Genomic DNA, 21,092 nt, shown 5'->3' with positions numbered 1-21,092 from the left:
ACTTTTAGAATGTGTCTAATAGGTCTCTACCATTAATAGTCCGTCAGTTATCTACGGGGGCGGAGACAGGAGATTGTTATAAGGGGGGTCAAAACATAAATGAAGTATGGATGGACCCATAGGGGGGCCAACCGTTGAGATGGAGAGTGGGGAGAGGAGAAAATTTACATGGAAAACCGTTTTTCAGTGGGGAGCTTCTGAACCATAGGGGGGGCCATGGCTCGCCTAGGTCCCCCCTTGGCTCCACCCCTGGTTATTTGTATCACGTGATTACATGTGCCACTTAAAACTTTTTAAATGTCGAAACTACCCTTTGAAAGAGACACTGTTCACTGTCTTCTGCCTTCAAAGAAGACATTGTTCATTGTCTTCTACCTTGAGACTGAACCGGTTGTTGCTATGATGATAGTGATGATACTCTCCCACTGCATAGTATCATGCATTCGCCATCACCCCATGAATCACTCAGTGCCCCAGTAGCATATAGTACAAATTGCCTATCACATACAGAGGGACTGCATGCATCATATACATTTGGTCTACATACTTCATCGTCAACAACTCCCCTATGTGATCTCTTGCCCACCATGGCTTTAGCTCCAATCGATTTGAACCACCCCCAACATCCAACACTGGGTTTCTAGATTCATATTTTTGTGCATCACTTCTAGGTATCAATTCCTACCTCGCCCCTCCACCACCACAACCACAGCATGCCCATTTTCCATCTTGTCTTTTGGTTTATACTTATTGATCTACTGTTCGGCTGAGACGGACGTTGCCAAGAAAAAAATCCTCTTTTTTCCTTTTTTTTTTTCTTTCAGTCTAAGAAACGATAATTCGGATAGACCAAACCAATCTCTCACCTACCCACCACACTAAACAACCTACATCCATCCAAACTTGGCGGTCTTAGGGGGTGTTCTGTAGTGTGGATGAGAAATTGGTGGGTGTGGACCAATCCACACCACACCCTGTAGCAAGGACCAATCCACACCACACCATAGTCCACAATTGTTCTGAACTGTGGACAAATTGTGTGGACTGGACCAATCCACACCCACAGTGTTGTTCTGTAGCATTATGTGGACTTTTGATTCCATGCATATCATATACATTTTATGAATGGTATACACAATTAATCATAAATATCTAATTTTTGCATTTTATATGATAAATATTTTGAAAAATGCATCAATGAATTATTATTAACCAATAAATATTAATTTGTTATAAAATAATTAAAAAATAAAAAAATATTTTAAATATTTAAAAAAATATTATTTTATTGATAAAAACATTAAATATTAAAAAAGTTAAGTAAAATAATTAATATTTTATTGACAAAAATAATATTTAAACAATTGATAAAAGAAATTTTTGCAAGATAAGCATGGCATTTAACGATTTATGCAAACTAAAATTTGTTGTAGGGTTTCAAAGAAACTTGTGAAGAATGGGATAAAAAATAAACCGTGGAGGGAATGCTTCCACGGGTTTTTTTCCATTGACGCTATATTGGGGTGTGGATAGGACTAGTCCATGCTATATTGGGGTGTGGCGTGGAATGATCCCATCCACACCCAGTCAAATGGGTCTTCATCCTGTAGATGGGACCGAAATGAAGTGGTGCCGAACACCACCTTAGCCGCCACCAATTAGTCATCAGATAGTTGAAGTCACGTGCCTTATTGCATGCGGGAAGATTAGAACTTTAATTGGGACTGCAGATAAGTTAATCTTACAATAAACTACTCTAGTGGGGGTGGGAGTTGATCCCATCTGATGTGAAACTGGTAAGTCAGCCCTAGTGGAATGATAGAATTAATATACATTTTTACCAAATTACATACAGATGGTAGACATCAAACCAAGAAAATAGTGAGAAGAGAGAAAGAAGGAGAAGACCGGCTGACCTTGTGACCGAGAGGAAATTCTCCCCGGACAGGCTAAAGCCCTCGACGAACATAGCTATCGGCAGCCGAGATCCTTCTAAGGACATCAAGCAACAATCCAACAGCATTATCTACGACATCCACCAAGAATGTGCTCCTGGTGTTGGCGACGGCTATACCCCTTCCATGGCACTCCCCCAAGCTTGAGAAGTTCAATCCGAGTCTCTTGGGAGTGCCTAATTGATTGACTGAATAGGGGATTCGTTGCCTGCTTGGGTTAGATAGAAGGTATTTTTTTTTAACACAATGAATAATTCTTTATCAAAAGGTGACGGACTGTTAACGATAGGGACTTATTAAATATATTTTAAAATCTTAGGGACTAACTAGATACAATCCTCAAAGTTCAAGATTCTTACAAGGAAATTTCCCTTTAAAGAAGATAAAGAAAATAAACATGAAAGAATGGACTTCGGGATCTCCCGTCTACGATAACTCTATCCATACCTACCCGTAAAACACCATCTCCTTGTAATGAGGGAAAAATGGCAAACTTTCCGTTAGCCAGACGTTTCTGACAAAGGAATATTTGTCAATTTCAGAAACTAGATGGTGGTTTAAGCATTTATTACCAAGCAGAGGACGGCTTAAGTATTTAACCCTTTCTTTCTCTTTCTTACGAGAAAGAATCAGAATTACTTCGATAGTTCGAATCCTAATCACTTACAACTGACTGCACCGATATTCGATCGCATGGATTCTGTAGATTACTCACAGCATACTTCATGTAAAAAAGAAGTCTATAAAATCCCACCCATAGAACCAGAGATAAATACTGAATTCTCTCTCCCTGCTCATCGCTAGACAGTAGACACAGCGCCAGCGAAGATGATGATGATCAGAGTTCGTAGCAGAGATGGTTTGGAGCGAGTCACCGTCGACAATCCTCGTACCACCGTCTCCGCCCTCAAGACCTTAATAGAGAACCAGCTTAGGGTTCCTGTCTATAACCAAACCTTATCTACCAACCGGAATTTGCTCCTCGCAAAAACCCCACATGACCGTCGTCGCTTCACTGACATGTCTAACCCCCAAACATCCATTTCTTCTCTAGGAATCTCGCACGGTTCCATGGTTTACCTGGCTTACGAGGGCGAACGATCCGTCGCCGGGCCCGCCTTCCATCGGGCGGGCTCGTTCGGGAAGAAGATGACCATGAACGATCTCATTGCCAAGCAGATGAGGATTACGCGCCAGGAGAATCCGCATTGCGATTCCGTTTCCTTCGATCGGGATGCCGCCAATGCTTTCCAGCATTACGTGAATGACTCGCTCGCCTTTGCTGTTAAACGAGGAGGGTTCATGTATGGTTCGGTACTGGAGGGCGGAAAGGTTGAGGTGAATTTCATCTACGAACCGCCGCAGCAAGGGACGGAGGGAAATTTGATTTTGTTGAGGGACACTGATGAGGAAAACCTAGTAGAGGCGATTGCATTGGGGTTGGGAATGAGGAGGGTAGGGTTTATATTCACGCAGACGATCGGGCAGAACAAGAAGGATTATACTCTGTCGATTTCGGAGATACTACAGGCGGCAGAGCTTCACGGGCAGAGTGGGCTCAAGGAGTGGGTTACGGCGGTGGTTAAATTGGAAGTGAATGAAGATGGTGGTGCAGACGTGCATTTTGAGGCGTTTCAGATGAGTGACATGTGCGTTAGACTGTTCAAAGAAGGGTGGTTCGAGACGGATTGTGGAGAAGGATTTGATCCCAAGCTCTCTCGGATGAAGAAGGATGTGATGGTCGGAGTGAAGGACACCAAGGAAGTCGACAACGATTTCTTCTTGGTGGTGGTGAAGATTATGGATCATCAGGTGCGTTTTTTTTCAGCCATCAAAATTTGTTGTTTTAGTGTTCCCTTTAATGTATAACCTTTTTCGATCTGTCTTCACCTATTCTGTTCTGAAATTTTCACTATTATTGCAATACGATATTCATCTAGTTGAAATAGCCAGATATCATACTATATATCAAATTATCGATTGTAGTTGCATAAAACTAAGGGGATTATAAACTACATTTTACTCTTTTAATGCAATCCAACATAGAAAATTAAATAACAGCCAGGTTAGTTAAGATTGAGAATATCAGCTGCATAGAGTCATAGACTTTAAGAAGCAACCAGGCAAATATGCATTGTTCTCTTCAATACCAAACTTTCAGAAATTATTAAGTGACATATGATAGTGCATTGCCTTTGCCAGTAGCCAACTGGAAAGATGTGAGCTTTGTGGGTTCAATTAAATGCTCACCCACCAAGGTAGTAGCAGCTAGCAGGGTAGGAATCATCTTTTGATTACCAACTGGAATAACAGATTAGGGAGATAGGATGGGTATGACTAGGTACCTGTATAGATTATGGGGGTGTTTGCCAAATGTATGAATTTTCTTTTCAAAACAAAAACAGCTACTACAAAAACAATATTTTTTTCCTGACATTGCAGTTGTTTTTGTTTTTGAAAAACAAAGCATACATGTCAACAAACACCCCTCTGTTGCAAAGACATCCCCCCAACCCCCCAAATATCTGGTTTATTTTTTGTACTGAAGATCTCATTTTTTGTCCCAGCATGTGTCAATTCTTGCTGAATTGGGTTGTAAGTCATTGCAAGGAAAACTTTATGATTATAATACCATGCATATAAAAATGGTATACCATCACTATTACAAGGACTTCTACTCTGAGGTGTTACTGCTAAAGTTGACTTGCAGAAATGCTACTATCCATGGTTGAGACTTGATGCTATATGTGTGGCAGTTGCTTTTGTTGATATCAAGTGGGTATTGTGATTTTAAAATTATTTTTTACGAGGCTATAAGAAAATGTGATTTTAGAAAACCTTCTGACAGGGTGTTCTTTGGAGGTATCTAAAAGTCAGGGGAAATTTCAGGCATTACCTATAAAGTGAGGGGAGGTATATTAGCAAAGTAAAATCTGCGAACTTGCATAATTTGTAATGGAGGAATCCTAATGGGTTCTTTGATTTATTTTTTATTTCTGGGTAATTCTCTTTTTATATTGCCATTTCATATTTAATGACATAAATGAGAGGGTTTGCTGGTTGGTTCATTTAGTAAAAGAGTCTAAATGACCCATCAAACATCCAGATGGGAAATTAGTACGGGGTTCTACTTCTACCAATAAAAAAACCTTGGGGCTCAAAAGGAGTCCCTAAATTCCTCTTATCATCCTATATTCATGGGTTGGCCAAAAGACCTTGCCATGTGTTACAGAGAGACTCTTCTTTATTTGCACCTTTTAAATTGAAAAGACAATTGAAAATTGGGAGGGCTATTATTAATCAATCAAATTCCAATTCAATATTGAATAGAAGGTGTTTGCCAATGTGTAGGTTTTGTTTCTCAAAACAAAAACTGCCACAACAGCAAAAAATATATTGATTTTGCTGAAGTGGTTGTTGTTTTTGTTTGAAAAACAAAGCTAATCATGTTGCCAAAGTTCCAAGCACCCCTTAGAGTGCAAGATTCAACACATGACCAACCCAGAGGTCCCTTGTCTGATGAACAGTCTTGATTGCCACATATTTGATATTCCTCTCTGAGGAAGCTCTCTTCTCGACTCGGTTGGGAAATCTTTATCCATAATATGGTTGCATTCTGGATAATAGGTGGACATGACCCCTTTTCCGTCAATCAACATTTTCTTCCTTCACACTCCCCCCCCCCCCCCCCCCCCCCAAAAAAAAAAGGCCCTTTTGTCTTCTGTTTTGCACCCAAAACTGAAAACGATCAGCAATGAAGGATTAACTAACTGTACTTGTATGCTGGTGCAGGGGCCACTCTCAACGACCTTTCCCATTGAAAATAGGAATTATCTGGTGACTATGAAGGCACTAAAGAATCACCTGGATCGGACAAAACGCCTTCCATTTGTGAAACGAATTTCCGACTTTCACCTGCTGCTTTTGGTAGCTAGGTTTTTGGACATCAGTTCAGATGTTCCTGCATTGGCAGGGTGCGTGCAGGCACAAACAACAGTGCCAGAAGGTTACCAGCTTCTAATCGAGTCTATGGCCAGTGCTGCTTGACACAGACTTCATTCAGTCTGGTTGTTCAGATAAGAATGGCTGAATATGTTAGCATGTTTTGTGGAATTTTCCCAATCAAGTGCATTCTGGCTTTTTAAATGTCATCAAAAATTGCGCAGCTGCTTTGTAGATTGTAGGTCTCATTGTATAGATATAGAGCAAGGCAAAGGGTTGTATTTTATCTACTTGTCACTGGATATTTATATTTTCTATATAAGTAAGAAGCAATATTGGTATAATTGTAGCCCAATGTGGTCAGAGATATCTAAAGCCGTCAGAATTGGAGTCTGGTGCTCTGGTGCCCAAAATTGAACTGGTAATTTGGCATGGACTCGTAAGATCTTTGATGATATGAATCAGGAATTAAATTCTTATGAGCTTTTTCAGTTTCACTCTGTCTGGTCATTCATTGTCTAAGGATGTTGGGTCTTTTCAGTTTCTTTATGTTCTGAAAACCAGACGAGGTTGGCCAGTTGAACCCCTAAAACCGTTAGGGTCTTTATCTTCAGGCAATGGTCGTCATGGTCCCAACTTCCAAGTAGGGGTGACCATTTTCAGCCTGACCTGGAAAGCCCAGCCTAGCCTGACCCGGAAATTCCAGGCTTGGGCCTAGGTTAGGTTTTGTGTTCAGGCTCAGGCCCAGAAATTTTACCCGCAACATGCTGTATAATATAAAACATTATATATCAATATTAGAAAACAAGGTTTTTAAAACTGAACCGGACAACAAACCGATCAGCGGTCTGGTTCTCAGGTTGAACGATCCAACCATTCGAACCAGACAGATGGCCTGTTCTGACAAAAAATTGGTCAAAACCATTGGATGGTTCGACCTCCCAGGTCAGTGGTTTATTGACCAAATCAACAGTTTTTGACAAAATAACAATTCTGGGGTAAAATGGAACCGATCACCTGACTGGTTCCCAGTCACAGGCGCCTACCAAGGAGATCGGATCTGCTCCTCACAGGCGCCTACCATTCATTGGAAACATCTCCTGTACTTATTAATTATTATTCACGGGAGATGTTCCCAATACACAGTGAATGTGCCTGTGAGGTGCCCATTTGTGAGGAACAGACCCTGGCTCCCACTTTCTCGGTCGAGATGCTGTCAAATTAAAATTAGATATAAAACAATTCATTAGATGAAGCACTTCAAGAATCCAGGCACACCTATTCATATTTAATTTATCAAGAGAAGCCTGAAAAAGAGCAAGGCAGATTAGAACCTATAATTTCAAACAGACGGTCTGTGTTGGTGGGAGAAATGTAAGGTCACATTCTGGGGTTGCACAAGGACAAAAACAGCATGTACTAAGTAGCAAGCCTCTTCTTTTTATATATATATATATATATATATATATATATATATATATATTTTTTTTTTTTTTCTTTCTTCTCTTTTCATTTTTCAATCACTATAACATGGCAGTTTTGACTGCTTGAAGGATAGCAATACTCGTGCCATGCAAAGTAGATGGAAATCTTCACTGGCTTTCTAGGTTGTAGATTTGTTAAACTAAGAATTTGCAAGAACAGCTTTTAGAATCCAGAGAGGCACAGAGGACATGAATTGAAGATGAGAATCATTAATTGGGGAGGGTAAACACTAAACAGTACATTACATGCAATAGTTACAAGGTAATTCAGAAAATCTGGCAAACCATAGTTGAGATCAAATCACCCCCCACAACACATCCCCATCGTATATTAGGAACATCCCCATGATAATACTAAAACGATGATGCCATCATCGAAAGATTTTTCCAATACACAGTGAAGATGTGCTGTGGGACGTTGTGGGGGGCAGATTTTAACTTGAAACAGTAAATGCATAAAGATGCAACTTTTCAGCCAAAAAAATATAAATAAGTACTTCTTTCTACAAAGATATGAATATAGATCTAGCTGTACATTGAGAACATCTCCCCATGAATTATAACATACTAACATGTAACTATTGGAGATCTTCTCAATATGCAGCTGTAGTAATGTCTAATGTGTAGGTAGGTGTGAGTATGATTCTTGTGAGTAGAAGATCTGAACACCAAATATATTGAGCTAGGGAAACAAGTGTTGAACACATTTATTCAAACCCAACAACAAACTCTTCCAAAAGTACAATTTTTTTTTTCTGCACAAAACAATGAAAAAGCTTAGCAAATTCTCATCTCAAACAGTAACACATGATAACATATTTACAGATAGGATGTCATAAATTTCTATTGATGCAATAGAGTTAATATTCAAAAATTACCCTTGGAAGGAGTACAAATGCAGATTTCTAGAGTGAAAATACATACAAAATACAAGGTTTTACACTCTACAAATTTGTATTTGTACTCCTTCCACACTGAGCCTAAAAGCTAAAGGGCACATTCGAACCATCTATTCTCATTACAGGAAGTTAGTTTTTTGTTTCATCAAGCAAAAAACGAATGATAAATTGTCATAAATTTCTATTGAAAATAAGGCATACAGACACTAGTTTTGATAATATCTAGGTTATTTGTTATGAATCCATTTACAAATTATAAAAAGTTATTTTATGTTATATCAAGCAAAATACAAAAGGTGTCTATCATAAATTTTCATTGAAAATATTTAATTAGATACTTAGATTCTTTAAATTCTATCATTGTATTATTATGGACTCTACTTTCCCTAAAAGAAATAATTTACTTTTACAAATTATAATTTTCATTTTATTGGTCACCTTTATTTTTATTTTGTGTTTACTTAATATTTTCTCTTTTTTATATTTCTAAATATATTATTATTTTTATCTCTGCATTGTTGAGATGGATAAAATTACTTTTACATTTATATTTTCTTTTTTAATGGTTTTTTCTTATAGAAGATTGGTGTTAAATGGTTTGCTCATTTTATGGTATTTTTTTCAAAGGGGTGAGATGTATCTACTTCTCTTAAAATGTTTTAATCTAAACTTTTATTTTAATTACTCAAATGTTATGTTGATGTTATGATAATGCTTGTCTCCACTAATCAAAGGTCCTAGACCTGCCACTAATGAGGGTGACACGATGAAATCATATAATTTAGATGTTAGAGAAGGCATAAAAGGACTATTGTTGATACTAATTTATTTTTGTATTTTGTCCCCTTATAGGAAGAAGTGAAGATGAAAATAAATTTCTTGACTTCATATTGTTGTCCCTCAATTGATGAACAAAAAAGTTATATTCATAAAAAAAATGAGGTAGACTACATAAGGTTTTAAATAGATAAAATTACAATAATTTTGATTAAATAACTAATAAGTCAATAACTTTGCTTTAATATTACTAATAACTTAATAATAATTCAATAGGGATAATTTAATTGGTTGCTTGATTTATGAAATCTTGTTTTATGTTTTAAAAGAGCAAATGATTAGAAAATTACAAAATATTTAAGGCAAACAAGCAATCAATGCACTACAAATTTTATATTAGATAGATAAACTTATTCTAGTAAGATAAGATGAAACTTCAAGATGATGTTCAATTAAGTATTTCATTCCCCCCCAAAAAAAGATGATATACAGAAAACAATCCTTGTACAAAAAGGTTATGTACGTAAGATATATAATTTATGATTTGCTAATCAAGAAACTAACAAACCCAAAAAACTACTAACAGAATAATTTCCCAAACCACCTACCCTCTTTACTAAATCCTTTTTCTTAACATGGTTTTCAAAACTGGACTGGACTGGATGGTCGGACCGGAAAAACAAAAAATCGGTCAGCTCAAAACCGGTTTTTTGTAAAAAAATGTTGATTTTGTCAGTAAATCGCTGACCCAATCGATTGAACCGTACGAATTGTTCAACGGTTTTGATCATTTTTAATTTTTTTAATTTTTTGTCAAAATGAACCAACCATTTGATTCGAATGGTCGGACCGTTCGACCCGGAAACTGGACCCCTGACAGGTTCATTCTCCAAATCAGTTAAAAAAACCTTGCTTTTTAAAACCCATGTACCTAAGAATCTCTTCTTATCACACAAAAAACACAACTCTATCCTAACCGAACCTCATAAAACTAAAGGTATCCATCTAGTTGTAAAAAAAAAAAAAAGGATATAAGAGTTTTGGGTGATTGTCATGGAAACATTACAGTTAAATTGGCCTATAACAGTCTAAGAGTAGAAGAACTATAAATCCAATTATTAATAAATAATTAAAAGTCAAGGAAAATACAATATTGCAAAAAATCAAAACATTTCTCTCCACTTGTCAAATGATACTCATGTTTGAAAGTATAAATTATATATATTCATAGCTTTCGTCAATAATGGATACAACACAATTTCTTCCATTTGATTTTGTACTAAAGAGATAAGAATAGTAACATTGTTCCAAGTTTTCGGCTTAGTCAAGCGAGAAAATTATGTAAAAACAGAACTTCACCGGTAAAGTCTCTAATATATGTTTATCTTTTAGATCAATCAAAGCTATTACTATAATTAAATTCGATTCAAATTTAATTAGATTATAATATAAGAGAATGACTAAACAAAAATGCTAATAGAAAATGGAAAGAGAGTAAAGAAGTAAACAAAAAAAAAAAAAAAGTAAAGAAACTTTCTCCCCTACCACCAAGGATTAACCAAAAGTTGGACATTCAAAATGATTTTTTATATGGTAATGAAAATTTTTAACAATTGCCCTCGCTTAGATTTTAAAAAATTTTAATTTTTTTTTTCTTTTTTACAATTGCCTCCACTCAAATAAAATAGTAGAGAGTTAATTAATTTATTTATTTTTGGTAATGAGTAAGGGGTCAAATAATTACCATGTCACAATGATCAAAGGTTTAGAGTGAATGTATCACTTATATCATTCTTTGCTTTTTCGTCGTTTACTGGATAAGATGAAGGGGCATATTAAGATATGTTTGGTTTGAAGGAAAAGGTAAAGAAAAGGAAGGAAAAGGTAAGAAAACCTATACAAGAATTGTAAAGATTTCCTTACCTTACCCTACTTTTTCCTTCAAACCAAACATAGCTTTAATGGATTGCCAAGTTACAAAAGTATCAAAGTCAATGCTTGATTGGTTAGTTTTGGTAATCAAATTTAACATCTAACACTTGTACATGAACTCACCGGCCAAGATGTGTGTATAGTTTCTTTTTTAGATTCATTATTACTAAATTTCTTTTTACCTTCAGTACCATGAAAGAGGAGGTAGAAGATAAATTGATTGGACAATATTAGTGCCAAACTGGGTTAAATATATGTTTTATTAGTTGGGGGTAGAAGTTTGGTAATGGATTGAAGCAAAAATGATTTATTTTGGGTGAGGTAAATGGAGCACGTTTTTATTTATTATGCATAACTGGATTAGCGTGTCTAATTGGATGCTTTACACAAAGGACAAGCATGAAGAGAAAATATCCATCAAGATTTCCTTTCTTTGTAGATTCACAATTGTGTTATTTTTTATAATAAATAAAACTTCAATAAAAATATAAAAGAAAACTTTAGAGAAAGGTTAATAGAAATCACCCAAGAAAAGAAAGAACGCTACAACATCAAAAACAATTCACAACCTACAAGAACCCTAACCATGCAACAACACCTCACAAACGCATCAACACTTGACAACTCTTTTACATCACAATAACAACAACAAAAAACCACTCCAACAACTCCCCCAAAGACAATATTATTCCTTCTCATCAAGAACCTCTTCCTAACCATCTCTCTCAACCCACGTTTCTCCCCTTTCCATCATATTGGTCTTCTTATCTCTCTCCATTGTGTTAATTTTATCATGGTATACCTCCCAACAAAAAGCTCTATTTTTGGGGGTTCAAGGGGTAAAAACCCCTTTTATTGCAAGCTTATGGTTGAAATATTGCTCCGTTTGTTTGTTTACTGGTAAATAAGCTTGGGAAAGTTCGTCAATAGATATCTTTTTTCCATTAACCAACTTTACAATATTCTTTTTACATTTACTAATGGGCCCTATGATAAAATAAATTCTATTTTTCGGAATAGAATTTACCCATCTCCTAAATGGATAAATAACTTTCCAAACCAAGGAAAAATTTTATAAAGTAAATGAGACAATTTTATCTATTTTTATATTATCTTTTTATAGATAAAAATGTGATTCTAGTACTTACATGAGAACCTTATAGATCAAAAAACCATGGATAAGTATAAATTACAAAAGTACAAAACCAACATGGCCTATATGACAAATCGCAACAACCACGCAACGGTTGTCACTCACTACCAGCACATCTCATCTCTAGAAGTTTTGAAAAGCCATGATAAGCTTAATAAAGATATGAAAAAATCATAATGAATTTTAAATATTAAAACTGTGGCTGAGGCAAGAAAGCAACTAAACATGGAAGCATACCGGGTGGGAGGGAGAACTTTCACGGAACCTGACCCGTAAGTGGAAGGCCCTCAATAAATCAGTAGTGGACCCAATGACCATGCCCAAATGGGCCCTCCTAGAAGTTAGCTTACATGGACCACTATGTGTTGACCCTTTTTGAGTTTTTCTCACACTTACAACTGTTCAAACCAAAGAGATTATAGGAATAGACTAGATTTTGAAGGATTTAAATTCTGATTCTAACTATAATTCAAACAACCCTTAAAAGGGAGATGGGGACAGTTCCATTGAAAATAGACAAGAAAAAAAGGGAAAAAAAAAAGAAATAAAGAGAGCATTATATTATTACGATTTTATATTCACCGTCCATTGGTAATATCTCTTGTACTTGTACTGACAGAATTTGGATCACCTACCAACAATGCATTCCAATAACCTACCAACATGGCACCGCACATATTCCTGCATTCCAATAACCTACCAACATGGCACCGCACATATTCCTATTTTTATGGTGAGTCCTGGGTCCCAATCTCATGGTGAGATGTGTGGTATTGGATGAAGTCAGTACAGGTTCAAAGGTGTTTTGTTGGCGGAAGATGAAATTGGTAGGGGATTGGAGCGTGTTTATTGTCCACCGTGCATTAGGAACATCTCCCATGAATAATAACTTATAAATACGGAAATGTATGGTACGATGTGCATGTGAGGCGCCCTGATGTGAGGAGCAGATCCGGTCTCCCCCTCCTCAACGACATTTTTTTTCCTATTTACCCCTTTAATTTTCTGATTAGACTACGAATTAGAGGCAGAGTTGGTTGAAGATTTGATGCCAGAACCAGTGGAGTCGGATTCTGCTTGGCAATGCATTCCTAGAGCTCCATGATCCAAAGAAGGTTCGATTTATTGTGAATACAACTTGAAAGGCATTCCCATTTCCACCAGTAATACAAGAAATCCTCAAAGTTCGACATCCTCGATTTTGATACCAAATAGTTGTTTGATCATCCTAATGGCATTGATGATGTATCTCACTCTCTTGCAAGTTTAAGCTTTTCAAATTCTTTTCATTATTTCCATCATTGTACTGCAGTTTTAGGAAGCCAGATCTGTAATTTTCATTATTGTTAGAAATGTTTTTATGATTTACATGATACATGATCACTGGTGAAAATCAATTTCTATTTGTACATTGTTGGTGGGAGGCGTCACCATTTAATCTTTATTTACTTTTGTATGACATTGATTTCAAGGGCTTCTTTCTTTTGTCCAAGGATGCTGAATACAGTTGCAGCAATTTGAGATGGTGTGAGGCCAGCTTCGGCCATCTGATCAGCAGGTGATCCATGGTCAATATACCGATCTGGAAGAACCAGAGGTCTCCACTGCACAGGAATTGCAAGCCACTATGTCAGTATATCATCCAGAGTTGAATTGATTCCCACAAATATTAACACATGAGACTCAAAAAGTGATCCAGTTCAATCATTTAGTCATCCTACCTTCAATTTTCCATCAAGAAGGCCGTTGAGAGCCATGAACTGAGCAACATGAGAACCAAAGCCCCCAATTGATCCTTCTTCAACTGTGATTAGAACCTCATGTGATTTAGCTAGGCTTCGAATGAGAGAATGGTCAAGTGGCTTGCAGAAGCGAGCATCTGCAACTGTAACCCGCAAGCCATGGTGTTCCACCAAAGAAGCTGCAGCTAAACAGCTTTGTACCGCTGTTCCATAACCCAGGAGGGCCACTCTTTCGCCCTCGATCAAAACGCGACCCTTCCCAACCTGTTAGGAAACTAGCAGATAGTTAACATTAAATCTTCCAACCCCAATTTGCAGGGGATAAATAACAAGGAAACACAGTTGAATTTACCTCCAGTGGGATGCCTTTGTTTCCTGGTGGCAGCTTAACACCAATCCCATTCCCTCTTGGGTATCGAAAACAACTCGGCCTATCATTGATGGCAGCAGCAGTAGCAACCATGTGATAAAGCTCAGCCTCATCTGAAGGGGCCATCACCACCATATTTGGAAGGCATGCCATAAAGGTGACATCAAAAGGCCCAGAATGTGTCGGCCCATCACCTCCCACCAGCCCTGCTCTGTCCAGCGCAAACCGAACCGGTAATTTTTGTAGATCCACATCGTGTATAACCTGTGACATGGAGTCCATCCACATTGAGCTTTACCAGAATTCAGGTTCGAATTCGAGTTCCAAAATAACAATTTATACAAAACTGAGGCTCTTGTCGTTAAACTAGTTAAAATCATTGATCAAGAAATCAAACAAAGAAATGGGTGACTAACTTGATCATATGCCCTCTGTAAGAATGACGAGTATATAGCACAAAAGGGCTTAAGACCTTCACAGGCCAGCCCTGCAGCAAAGGTAACAGCATGCTGCTCTGCAATTCCAACATCAAAGCATCGTGTTGGAAAGCTGTGTTGAAAAAGATTCAGGCCCGTCCCTCCACCCATGGCGGCATGGATGGCAACAATGTCTTTGTCAGCCTCTGCTTCTGCAATCAAGGCCTGGGCAAAATATGCTGTGTAAGATTGGGTAGGAATACTGGATTTGAATTGCTTTCCAGTGGCTGGATCAAACTTCACTACACCTGCAAAAGAAAATCCATCATGATAGTCTTAACTAGTCTGTTTCTCAAGTAATAAATTCAGCAATAAATGCAGGAATCCAGTGTTCACCATGGTACTTGTCTGCAGCTCTCTCGGCATATGGGTATCCCCGGCCTTTCTCAGTCACAACGTGGATGAGGACTGGTCCAGTTGTACGTGTATTCCTAACCTCCCAGAGAATGGCCACAAGGTCATCAATGTTGTGACCATCAACAGGACCCATATAATAGAGACCAAGCTCTTCAAAGAGTGTTGAACCAGATCCACTGACCATTCCACGGGCATATTCATCAACTTTTGCAGCCAGTTTATGCATGTCTCCACCAATCTTTTTGATAATTCCCTGCTACAACCTCAGTTGTAACAAAGATCAGATTCACAAGGGGGGGGGGGGTATGACAGATTAGTTGTTACTGTTACTGGAAAGTTTCACTAACCTTATTAACCTCCCTTAGTTCTCTGAGAGGCCTGCTGGACTGCAGTCTACTAAGAGCACTGCTCAAAGCTCCTACAGGTGGCGCGGGCCCATCAAGAGTAGCTGTGGGTAGTGAAACTTGTCTGTTGTCATTGAGAATTACAATCATGTCTGAGTCTAGGTACCCAGCATTATTCATGGCTTCATAAGCTTGCCCTGCAGTCATAGCACCATCACCTATTACAGAAATCACACGGTTCTCTCTGCCGTTCAGGTCCCTACCAACAGCCATTCCTGTTTCCCAACAAATTAAAACCAAGAAAACTTATCAGAATCGGTGACAAGACAACCCTGCTGAGGTTTCTGAAAGATTTGACCTCAGAAATCTAGTTGGGTTCAGGATAAAATTCACATGGAAGCTTTCTGTAACCCAAAACATTAAGGCACACATAGATATAGGATATGGAAAAGAATAAACAAATACCCAAGGCTGCAGAGATGCTAGTAGAACTATGACCCGTTCCAAAGCAATCGTAATCACTCTCTGAGCGTTTAGTGAATCCTGATAGCCCGTTTGTACGCCTAAGGGTCGGCATCTTTTCTCTTCTCCCTGTTAGGATCTTGTGCGGGTAGGACTGCAGAGTGAAATGGGTATTATATTAGCAAATTCTGAACACGACCTTCTGTGTCTTCTTCGTCAGCAGAGATATAAAATACAGGAAACAAATTACAGAAAATAATCTCTACATGGAAGGAGGACTGAGGAGAAAGTAAACCAAATAAAGGGGGGAAGCGGCGACCTGATGACCAACATCCCATAGAATCTTGTCTTCTGGGCAATTGAACACATAATGAAGAGCCACAGTAAGCTCAACCACGCCAAGGTTTGAACCAAGGTGACCCCCCGTCTTAGAAACGCTGAAGATGATATCGGACCGCAGCTCATCTGCTAGTTGCATCAGTTCCTGCATGCAGTTACAGATGATAAATCGGTTTAGTGTGGAAACGACGGCATACAGCTTTTCCGATCCGTGAAACAAATACTACATATCTTCGTTCATCTACGTACCTTGGTGGAGAGGTTTTTCATGTGGTTTGGATAATTAATGGTATCCAATAGAGGAGTGGGTGGTCTCTGTGAGTGATACTCCCCGCTTTCTGATAGTGATACGCAGACACCATCTGGCCTTCTTCTCCTGACCTGCTCCAAATCAGACAACCAAAACAACCCATTTCTTTCAACAACTCTTGTCTCGAAAACCGGGACTTCGGAAGTAACAAAAGACTCAAAAAAATCTTGATGGGTTTTTCGTCGATTTCAAAATATCTAATTACCCACTATAAAAACAGGACAAAATTCGGGGAAATTTTCAAAATACAGAAAAAGAACCAGACCCAATTTTTCATGTTCATTTTAGTTTACACGAGTCTTTTCAATGTAAAGAAATATCAGACCTTATTGTGTCTGTTTTGGAATTTGTGTGGAAGATCTGCTCCGCAGAACAGATGAGAAGAGAACGATATCGACTTGAGGGAATCTGAAGAAGCTACTTCTCTGGGTAAATGGAAAGGGAAAGAGAACGATGAGAGTGCCATTGGAGATACAATTGCAACAGTAGAAGCAGGGAGAACTAGAGAGAAACCCCGAAACTGAAACATTAATAACAAGATAATGAAAGAAGAAGGAGAAGAAGGAGAAGAAGAAGAAGTACAGAGTTCAGATTCCTTGATGGAAGATGGGAGGAGGAGAATAATGAAATGGATCACTCCACCACAATTCCCACTTCCCTGCTCAGTGTAGGAGGAAATAATTGAAACGGGAGTGCTTGAATGAGATTTATAGAACTTCATGTTTGGTTTATTCAAGTGTGGGCCATCAGCCATGGGCCATGGCCCACACAAATAATCGACTGGGCCTTTACGTAGTTTATCTCCATGCTGCCTCGGACCAATGCATGTGCAGCAGTGCAGACCAAACCAAAAGGGCACGTCTTCACTCATTGGACCACCGACCCTACCGACCACGGACCACGTAACCAGTCATCACGATTCACGAACCTTATTTTCTTTTTGACTAGTTTTGGGTTATGACTAATTGATCGCCACGTGTAAATTTACCTAATCGATTAGGTAATCAGTTCTGTTTCATTTTAAAGCTGCTTTTCGGTTAAAAACCGTTGATTTGATCTGCAATCCCCTGATTTGACCTGGGTGGTTGAACTGTTGATCCGGAAAATAATTTTTAATTATTTTTATTTTTTTTTATTTTTTTAAATCAGAATAGACCATTCATTCAAACCAGATGATCGGACAATTCAACCCCAATAACGGGTCCCAAAACGATTTCCTGTCCAATCCGATTTTAATAACCTTGGGATGGATGGATCAATGGTTTTGATGTAGAGCTGATGTGCCAAAATGATAAAAAAAAGATTTAAAATTAAAAAAAAAAAAAGAAGAAAAAAGATAAAAAGATCAACGGTTTCAATGTGGAGCTGATGCAATGTGAATGATCTTCACCCTATAAGCCCATATGACGTGGTTTGTTAAAAATAAAAGCAAAACACTTCCCTGAATCGTTATCGTCTTGTTCTCAATAATAATATTCTGGGTTAAATTACATATAGCTTAACTAACTTTGGTTAGTGAAGTTGGACCTTCATCAATATACACTTAAGTCTAATTTCTCTAAATTAAGGTTAAATCAGTATCACAGTGAGGGTGAAAATTACTAAAATGCCCATATTTAATGTTTACAACTAAACAAACAAGAATATTTGAAGATGAAAAAGAAAATCTAAACATAGGTGTTTCATAAATACATTCTTATCTTAACATTACATAGGTGTTTAGTGGGGTATTAAATTGTCACAATTGAAAGTTTAGGCCCTCAAGTGCCACTACCCCCAATGTATAAGGTACCTATATGTAATTTACCCTAAATTTTGTCAAAAGCTAAACCCGGACTTAAACCATCAACAGACCTAAGAAATACTTTCCTTCATGTTTTAAATAAACTAGTTTAAGGACGTGCACTACACATATGTACAAGTAAAAGGTAAAAACATAATTTAACATTATATAATCAAATTTAACTTTCATAACTTACACCAAAACTAAGACAAGTATCCATTTTATATAGTATATAGATAGATATGCAAACACACCCCCTTCCATTAATTTCTTGAATCGTGATGGAAAATAGCAATATAATCCTTCAAAGTTTTAAAATCTCGTTTTTGTTCATTAAAAGCCTTAGCAAAAAGTAATTCACATGATTTAATTGGGTTTTTTTGTTCACTTTACCAAGGAACAACAAAGGCCAAGTTGGAGTTGAACTTAATTCAGCACTATCTAGGAATGTCAACCAGTTGGGTTCATTATGTATTTGCCTCCATCTTAACCCAACCCTATCCAACTTAATAATTCATATCTTGTGATGCCCTTGTCACAAGTCAAAGAAAAACTCTTAATATACAAATTTTAAGCAATTAATTGTGCAGCTTCTATTAATTTTTTTTTTATTTTTACCTTATTTATTGGTTCGGGTTTTAATGTTTTTGGAGTTCAATACAGCATTTAGTAATGTTTATATTGATTAAACACTAACAAATAAGAAAATAATAAAAAAAAATCACTATATAAACACACAAAATAAATATTTTATTTTAATAATATCCATTTTATAATTATATTGTAAAGAAATAAATAATAAAAAAATATTTTATAATACATAGTATAAAACTATGATTTAGAGTAATGAAAACCTCAAAAAAAATGTCGTGATCAAATGAATACTTAATTCTCAAGCAAATAGGAGCTGCACAATTTTTTCGATGCTTGAGTCATTTAAAAAAATAATAATAAATCAATAGGAGCTGCACAACTTGTTTGACGCTTGAGACATTTGAAAAAGAAAAGATAATAGGAGTTGCACCTTTTTTTTATGTATGAAGCATTTAAAATAAATTAATAGGAGCTGCACAACTTGTTTGACGCTTGAGACATTTGAAAAAGAAAAGATAATAGGAGTTGCACCTTTTTTTTATGTATGAAGCATTTAAAATAAATTAATAGGAGCTGCACAACTTGTTTGACGCTTGAGACATTTGAAAAAGAAAAGATAATAGGAGTTGCACCTTTTTTTTATGTATGAAGCATTTAAAATAAATTAATAGGAGCTGCACAACTTGTTTGACGCTTGAGACATTTGAAAAAGAAAAGATAATAGGAGTTGCACCTTTTTTTTATGTATGAAGCATTTAAAATAAATTAATAGGAGCTGCACAATTTCTTTGATACGTAAGGCATTAAAAAAGAAAAGTTAATAGGAGTTGCACAATTAAACCTTGTTGGCAGAAGTACTTTATATTATAGTTTTAAAAAATGATTTCTCGAAAACACCAATAAATAGACATTTCGGAGAGAAAAAACGATACATGTTCCATGCCAGACGTATCAATTATCATATGGAAAATTTGAACCTGCAAATCAGATTGTCTGCCAACTCAGAGTCCAAAAATGATTTCTTGAAAACAGCTATAAATACACATATCGTGATTCGTGAGCAAATGTCTGGCCTACTAACTAACTCAGAGTCAAAAGATGAGAATAATATTGATTCAATTAAGCTGAGTCGGACTGACAGGGTAACAAAAGTAAACCGGATTTGAATAAAATTTTCGGTCCAGAGTCCAGACTTTTATTAGTTTTTCAATTTTATTTATCCACACCTACACCTACACGGTGTAACCAATCAACGGGTATCATAAGCTGAGTCAGATCCGAACCCTCTCACCCTCTCAAAATCCCATATGGCTTGGACCATGGATAATGGAAGTGCTTTATTGTATTAATGGTGGTGTTTCATTGTATATTCCACTGGTCCCATCAATCAAAGACTTCCAAAGTTCAAATTCATCTCCTTGAGTTAATTCAGCCAATGGAAAATGGCACAGTTACCCTTCTTCTACCTTAACCCTTTCATATCTCTCAACAGTCTTTTCATTCAGTGGGTGCTTGGGACCATTGCCATTTATTTTTAAAAATACACTAACACCATATAGGTGCCTGGGCGAGTTTACATTTCCGTCCCACAATGTCCCACAACACATTCCCTCTCTATGTATTGAAAATATATCCCAATGATGATATCATCGAGATCGGGAGTGGTATTATCATCAGGAGATGTTTTTAATACATAGCAAGGATGTGCTGTGGGGCATTGTGGGGCGGTTCCTTTTGGGGTGGAGATGTGAATTCATATTTATAGGATATCCTCCTATTCCATTAATATGTACAGTATAAACATAAACTAGTGGGTTTGGAGGGGTGAAATACAAAAATGACATTTGGAGATACAATAATAAAATAAATTACTTTTTTGTTAAATAAATAACAATAATTATATTACTACGAATAATAAATAACTATAGTGGCCTCAATTTGGTATAGGGCTAGGCCAATCTAGGTAGAATCAGTGTTGAATCAATTATTTTATTTAATTGGTATAACAGCACAACCTGATTATATTCATATATATATATATATATATATATATATATATATATATATATATATATATATATATATATATATTAAAACAAAGCATTAACAAATTTTCTCCTTTTTTTGATTTTTTTTTATTCCATGCCATTTTTGAAACAACCAATGAGATGCA

General features: G+C 36.8%; 2 protein-coding genes across 4 annotated transcripts; one reads left to right on the top strand and one right to left on the bottom strand.

Moving 5' to 3' along the window:
• Positions 1–2,539: 2,539 nt before the first annotated feature.
• LOC148867320 (NPL4-like protein B) lies at positions 2,540–6,241 on the top strand. The gene is made up of 2 exons (XM_088974597.1): positions 2,540–3,767; positions 5,748–6,241. The coding sequence occupies exons 1-2, from the start codon at positions 2,784–2,786 to the stop codon at positions 6,000–6,002; spliced, it is 1,239 nt and encodes a 412-aa protein (XP_088830723.1). The 5' UTR covers positions 2,540–2,783; the 3' UTR covers positions 6,003–6,241.
• A 7,213-nt stretch (positions 6,242–13,454) lies between these two features.
• On the bottom strand, positions 13,455–17,238 carry LOC148867319 (putative 1-deoxy-D-xylulose-5-phosphate synthase, chloroplastic). Of its 3 annotated transcripts, XM_088974780.1 has the most exons (11): positions 17,125–17,190; positions 16,868–16,967; positions 16,482–16,613; positions 16,213–16,377; positions 15,897–16,047; positions 15,435–15,706; positions 15,067–15,343; positions 14,671–14,978; positions 14,237–14,518; positions 13,864–14,148; positions 13,455–13,746 (listed from the first exon to the last, which is right to left on the bottom strand). In XM_088974780.1, exons 3-11 carry the CDS (start codon positions 16,500–16,502, stop codon positions 13,588–13,590), a joined length of 1,920 nt encoding a protein of 639 aa, XP_088830906.1. In that variant the 5' UTR covers positions 16,503–16,613; positions 16,868–16,967; positions 17,125–17,190; the 3' UTR covers positions 13,455–13,587. The 3 variants fall into 3 exon arrangements, with proteins under 3 accessions (XP_088830906.1, XP_088830904.1, XP_088830905.1); XM_088974778.1 differs by having other exon boundaries at positions 16,868–17,238; XM_088974779.1 differs by having other exon boundaries at positions 15,067–15,340; positions 16,868–17,238.
• Between the last annotated feature and the right edge of the window lie 3,854 nt (positions 17,239–21,092).

This window comes from Nelumbo lutea, chromosome 3 (assembly GCF_056320005.1).
Source record: "Nelumbo lutea isolate HS-2025 chromosome 3, American lotus-T2T, whole genome shotgun sequence".
NCBI classification, from domain to species: Eukaryota; Viridiplantae; Streptophyta; class Magnoliopsida; order Proteales; family Nelumbonaceae; genus Nelumbo; species Nelumbo lutea.
Note: the sequence above shows the minus strand (reverse complement) of the source record. Positions and strands in the feature narration are given on the sequence as shown.